The sequence below is a fragment of the Conger conger genome, chromosome 7, assembly GCF_963514075.1.
Source record: "Conger conger chromosome 7, fConCon1.1, whole genome shotgun sequence".
Classification (NCBI taxonomy): Eukaryota; Metazoa; Chordata; class Actinopteri; order Anguilliformes; family Congridae; genus Conger; species Conger conger.
The window spans coordinates 35,474,964-35,481,674 of NC_083766.1; the positions used below are offsets into that span (position 1 = coordinate 35,474,964).

The following is a 6,711-nucleotide window of genomic DNA, read 5'->3' on the forward strand; positions in this document are numbered from 1 at the left end:
ACAAATCAGTGTTGTAAAGTAGCTTGTTTAAAAAAAAATCTCAGATAAGTTTTTCATCACATCTAGGTTTTTTTTTGTTTGGTTTTTTTGCTTTCTTGAACAAATGTTACAGCCTACAGATTAGCAACATAGTGGCGTAGATTAATTAGCCACTGGCGCATGCAAAGTGAATATTTCGATGTTAATTTTCAAAATGCTTATATGAAAGTTGAATGCTGATGCTCAGTTTTCCGAGTTTCGCACTTTATTGTTCCGCAAATTATTCGAATGGTTCAATGAATTTAACTACCGAAGTGGAGCGATTGTGGGGATAAGCTTTGCGGTTGGTGTGCTACTCTGAAAAGGAAGTAAACGCGGCATTTCCTAGACTTCCTCGCTTCCTGGCGGCCTGTAGCCTATTCGGGACCTGCGGGTGTCACTGAAGCGTGAACACACTGTCACTTGGCTCTGGATAATTCGCAAACTGAGAGGAGTGCCAAACAATTCAGAGAGCACATTCTCAAATTTGGGAGTATGATCGTCGTATGAATGAGTGAGGCCTGTAGCAGTTGATTCGCCAGTAAAAAAACGTTATAGTTAATAGTGAGAAGTTAAATAAAATGAGGAATTCAGACTGTCGGGGATCACATTAGCTGCCATACCGTGCTAGAGATTCAGCCAGCTTGTGCAGATAGCCAGATAAGTACTTAAGTCAAAGTCGCAGCCAGCTCGAGGGGCGCTCTACATCAACCGTGGCGAGCTGCCCCGCAACAGATGGGTGTTGCGGTGCGTCAACTAAATCAGCCCTTTAACGACATTTAATCGTTTTAATTGGAAATGATGGTGAGTCAGTTGATCTCAAGGCTTTGCGTATTATTCGGCGTTGCGCTCAATATTGAAGGTAAGGCAATTTATTTTTCGCGATAGGCTACTAGTTAACTTTTATAAGTATTGCTTTTTTTCCGACGCGATTGTATTTATTCCGCTTCCTGTGCCCAAGATAGCCTAGTTATTATTTGTCTTGTGGATCCAGCAGGCGCCTACTTGTAATATGTCACTTATACAGGGTTTTCTGTAATATTGTCAATTCATAGTCTGAACATGGTAGGCTACTGTATATGAAATTTGGCAAAAGTGACAATACAAAAAAAAAGACTATTAATGGCAGTAATTTGACGTTTAAATGAAATCTGCGCCACCTACACTATTTCTGTTGTAACAGTATTTCGTTTCACTTAATCTTTCAATAATCGTTTTCCCTAATCTGACAATATTTTTCTTAATTCAGTTGTTTTAGTAGAGTGGTCTCCGTATCCTTATTTGTTTATTTGCTGTTTATTTGTCTCGTTTGCGAGAGTGGCCTGGCCAATATATGCAGTCAATACACAAAAGTTTGAGAAGTTAGACTGGGCCTACAAGATACGAGAAAATACAGGGATAGTAAAATCACGATAATAAACAGCACAAAACATGGGAATAGACTACTAAAACAAAATGTTTCGTGATTATGTTTTTGTGTCATTAACCGAATTTTAAAATGTAAAATGTTTTTTCTTAAGTATGCAACCAAAATCCACACGGGCACGCTACGAAATTGATTTAGTTCTCCCCTGTGGAGTCAGTGAAAATACGAATTAGAGGCAGATAGATGTTCAAATAATTATGATCTGCATCTGGTATTAAATTGCATTTTGCGCGATGAAATTTAAGTGGATTATACAAATTAGTATGACAGACATAACTAGTCTCACTTGTATAGTCACAGATATTTAAACAATTATCTTCGTATTGCATTTTTTGGTTTCTTACGTTGTCTAGTGGACACAACAGACCCATGCCGTGATATTGACGTTTTCTGCTTAATTCTGGTAATAGTGAGCTAGCACTGGTTGAGAAGTAAAGAGCAAGTCTGGGTGTTATGTTGGTGTTGAGGTGTTAAAAGTTGTTTTCCTGGAGGGTGGTCTTTCTTGAGACTACATTATAGGGTAAATGCTACTTTTCAACAAAAAAACACCCCATAATACTTCCACTGTACTATGTACTTCCACAGGTGTTTATGATGTGTGCCTTCTGTGCTCTTGAAAAGTTTTATCTCTATAACTATTTATATTAACAATTTATGAAATGGTTTATAATAGTATTCTGTTCTTGCTGATGAGGACATAGTGAAACAATGTAAATCCTTTTTTTCCAGTGAGAAATATTTGCCATGATTGTCTGCATTCTTCGTACCCTGTCTAGATTGACCCTGTTCTGTTGTATATTTAGATCACAGGGCACCTGAGAGAGTCTGTGGACTAGTGGACTACAAAGTGTTACTTGGCTTCTTCTTTCAAGCATGTATCGAATGATGCCAGGGAGTTGTTTTGGGGGGGGGGGGGGGGGGGGGGGGAGAGGCGTTGTGCTTGATGAAAATGTTCCAGGATAGAAGCTGAATGGTCTACCTCATGACTCTTTGAGTCAGTTGGATCAAGCAGATTGTTGTCCCGTGTGAACGACACCAGTCAGTCACGGTTGGTGTTTCGCCTGCCCGACCTCCCCACCCGCCGTCCTGTGCACACCTCTGATTGCCGTGTTTTGACATTCGGACACAATGAGAACATTGTCCCGGGTCCATTAATAGCAGCGGAGGCCAGGTGACGGATATCCTCCCTGGAGAAGGGGTCTGATTGTGTTTGTGTCAAGAAGCCTTTGTTCCCCCGCGGAGCAGGAACATAACTCAGGCATGCTCAGCTTCCGCCCTTTGCGGGAAGCGTCGATCCCCCCTGCTCCCTTCGCAGGTCAAACGTGGCGGATATTTCGCGGAAGAAACGCAGAGTGGCGTGGAGCAGTACTCACGGCTCCTGTTTGTTTGTGTGTGTTTGTCTGGCGGGGGGGGGGCTTGGCCTTGTGTCCCAGGGCCCATTGGGGCCCCTGTCCTTGTAAGAGCTGAAGCCGTGCATGAGGTCTGGATGAGGTCTGCACTAAGTGTTGGAGAGGAGAGCATCTCTGGACAGTTTGGGGGTCATTTGGCAACTGTCTACACAGTGAAATGTTTAGCGTTAAATGAACACTGATATACATTTTAGTCGGACAGACTGCATTAGATTCCTTATGTACTCATAATATGCTATTAAATCACAAACCATTTTGTTAAGAAGGTTTTCTTCCACTGCCACTTCCTGTTTCGTATCAAAGTGCCACTATTGTTTTTTTTGGGGGCAGAGCAGCTGTCAGATGTCGTGTGGCCCATGAAGAAAAAGTGATGTTTTTTTTCAAGGGTTTAACTATTATTATGCCAGCTTTTACCCGGTCCCCTTTAAGATGTGGTGTGGTCAGACGGATGTGGGTGTGGACATGTGCTACTTTTGAATCTGCCAGTAGTAGGAATGTTTTCCAGAGTCCTCAGTTGTGACTCACCATGAGAGAGACCACAGGAAAGCTCCAGAGCAGCTGGACCTGTAATCTGCTTGTGTGAAAGTTTCAGGCACAGGATATAGCCTACATACTGGGAACTCCAGCCTTGAAGGAGCTAGGTGTGGCCAGTGCTGTGTTGGGAAGAGAGATTAGATTTCCTGTACAGTAGGTTCAACAGGACGACCACTCCGGCCTCAAACTGTGGATCCAATAGAAACTCATCGTCATGGCTGTCCGGTTACCTGGAGATTTCTTCTCACTTTCGTCTGTGAAGCCAATGTGCTCAGTTTCATGTCAGTTCTACAGTATTCCTGCAGTATTCCTGATTGTAATCACTCTTACCTTACAAGGCACTGTCAGCTTAACACGCTCAATGCACACCAATAAATGACCTGTTTACAAAAGCTACTGCAACCAAGCAGATATGCACGGCTGTTTGAAGTTAATTGAGCCGGTCTCCATCTGGCCTCCCTGTTTCCTGAATTTTATGTTTTCAGCGTATAGCTACCACATAACTGAGCAGATTTTGCCATTGAGCTGGTTTACATGACTCCTTCCTGTCTGCTGTGTTTTCGATGTATTTTATGATTTGGGAACAGGCACATAAAAAGCAGTACGAATATAGGATGTAGAAAAACAGGAAAGCCCATCAACTCCTTCATAATGAATGTCGATTCTTCCTGCTCAGTAAAATTTCCTGTAGTTAACACTAACACATGGAGCAGGACTATATGTACTCTGGAAGTGTTGATTTAGAGACTGAGAGCAGAAATGAAAATTAACTTTTTCCACAAAGGAACATGTCTTAAAATATATATTTTTAAAAATGTACACGATTGTGTATTTTCACACCACTTACTGGAAAACAAGATTTTACGTCATCGTGTACCAGTCAGTGTCGACCACCTGTCTGTCGGTATTCCCCTCCCCTCCAATTACTATCCTTTTCACACAGCGGGCCGCATCCTTATTTGACGTCTCCCTCCTCCTTTGTAGTCAGTCAAATCGACTGCCCGCCCTTCATAAATTCCCCCAAACAATCAGTTTCACTCGAGTATACTAGTAATACTTGTCATATGGGTGGCCTGTAGCATAGTGGTTAAGGTACAAGACTGGGACACACAAGGTTGGTGGTTCGATCCCCGGTATATCCAAAATTAGATCCGCACAGCTGTTGGGCCCTTGAGGCCCTTAACCCTGCATTGATCCAGGGGAGGATTGTCTCCTGCTTAGACTGATCAACTGTACGTCACTCTGGATAAGAGTGTCTACCAAATGCCATTAATGCAACAATGCAATATTATGGAGGCTAGTGCTGATCCGACTTCTGTTTTAGCTTGTCTTTAATACAGTAAGCGTTTATCCAACACTGGACGTTTTACTGCCTACCGGAGCATATTTGAGTTATGAGGTAAAGCTGACCCTGCCATCTCTCCGTGTGGCAGGCTCCAGGCTCCGCTTGGAGGAGAGTGCCCCGCGGATCGTCCACCACCCCTCCGACGTGGTGGTGAAGGTGGGCCGACCCGCCACGCTGTCCTGCCGGGCCGAGGGCCACCCGGAGCCCGCCATCGAGTGGCTCCACAACGGGGTGCCCCTGGAGACGGAGAGGCTGGAGGGCCAGGCGCGGCCCATAATGCTCTCTGAGGGCAGCCTCTTCTTCCTCAGCGTGCTGCCGGGGAGGCGGGGCCAGTCACACGAGGGCGTGTACACCTGCGTGGCCCGGAACAGCGCGGGCCGGGTCACCAGCCGTAACGCCTCGCTGCACATCGCAGGTACGACCGCCACGACCGTCACGACTGTCACTCACAAACCCAAGTCTTTAACGGTCCCATATGGTGGAAAGTCATGTGGATTATAAACAGTTGTAGGTGCTATGAAAACACTGTGAAAGTCAAAGCCATTATGTAATAACACACATTTTCGTATGAAGAAAATGTGCTGTTTGGGCTTCCGTGAAGTTATGACATCGCTTTGAAAATACAACAAACCCAAGCACAGACAACATTCAGTTTGTTAGAGCTCCCAGCCAATCAGAACAGAGGTCTCAATGATCTCAATGAGTATTAAAGACACAGTCATTAAAACAGCCTGTTCTGATTGGTAAAGCTCATGAGAGGTGCGGGAGAATGGACATGTAATACTGGAAAGAGAGTCTTTTTGGTACTTAAAACAACACAAACGTCCTCTTATGGATACCAGGACCTAAAATAAAACTCTGGAAAGATGTACAATATGGGAGCTTTAAATCATTATCATTATTGCTGGTGCTGTTGTGGTGAATGCTGGTGTCATTGAAACATGGCAACATAGCCTTGACATAGACATTGGCTAGTAGGAAAATGTAAAATTCATTCTTGTATATGATGCCCTGTTCTCAGCAGGCTAAATTGTCTTCTGCCCAATCCCCAAGCCCTAGCCTTAATCTGAACCATAGCACTACCTCCACTAAAACGTTAAAATATTATAAAAATCAATAAATGAATGTTTTGTTTGTTTAGCACGTTTTTTACAGAAACACGTGTCACAACGAGGCTTTCTCTACATAGGCTTTTTTCCTATGTAGAGAAATAGGAAGAATATGAAAGAAATGAGCCCCCCCCCCCGGCAAGTGAGGCAAAAACAAAACTCCCCAGTGGGAAGAAAAACAATCCCAGAACATTTTAACTTTAGGGGTAATTGAAAATGGATATTTGAAACCTGGCTCTCAGGGGCAAAATGTTGATCCTCACTTGTTGGAGCCCAAGGGGAAGGATTGAGATTGTCTAGGGAAGATTACAGGTCATCGGATGTCAATGTTTGGGATCATCCCCCCAAGACAAACAGTGATAATTAACCCGAAGTATCACACACTGTTTGCACTTAAAACAGAGGCCTTCCTGTGCCCACAAATTCCACAGATCATTAGAGTCACCACCTCTGATTGGGTCATTCAAGGGTTGTCTCTAAGAGTCGGATTGTTTGTGCCAGACCCTTTGAGCCGGTATCCTGATTCCGTCTTCGGTGACAGAGAATAATCTAGAAAACAATTGTGACTTTCAGGCCAAAATTTTTGCTTTTGAAATGCTTGATTTGTGACCCGTATCTGCGTACAGAAGTAATGCAGGTCTGTAGCTTGTCGATTTATAGTGCAGCAGGTAATTGAAAGCCTTTTCTATTGGGAAGTGACTACTTACTATATTTTTTGGATGGAATTTGAGGAAATAGCTCTGTTCACCCGGAGAAATACTTCAAAGAGACTGGCTGGGCAAAAGGTTGTGCTGTATCAATTAAAATACACAATTTGTCTGTGTTGATGTTGGGGTTATGTAACTCTTGCAGGAAATAACTGTAAAAGAA

The 6,711-nt window shown here is 43.5% G+C and overlaps 1 protein-coding gene across 1 annotated transcript in view; it reads left to right on the forward strand.

The window, feature by feature from the left end:
- Positions 1 to 429: 429 nt before the first annotated feature.
- robo4 (roundabout, axon guidance receptor, homolog 4 (Drosophila)) overlaps positions 430 to 6,711 on the forward strand; it is a 35,802-nt gene continuing 29,520 nt past the window's right edge. Inside the window, exons 1-2 of the mRNA XM_061249089.1 lie at positions 430 to 880; positions 4,821 to 5,147. Coding sequence (XP_061105073.1) covers positions 817 to 880; positions 4,821 to 5,147 — 391 coding nt within the window. The 5' untranslated portion in view covers positions 430 to 816. The remainder of the gene's footprint in view (positions 881 to 4,820; positions 5,148 to 6,711) is intronic.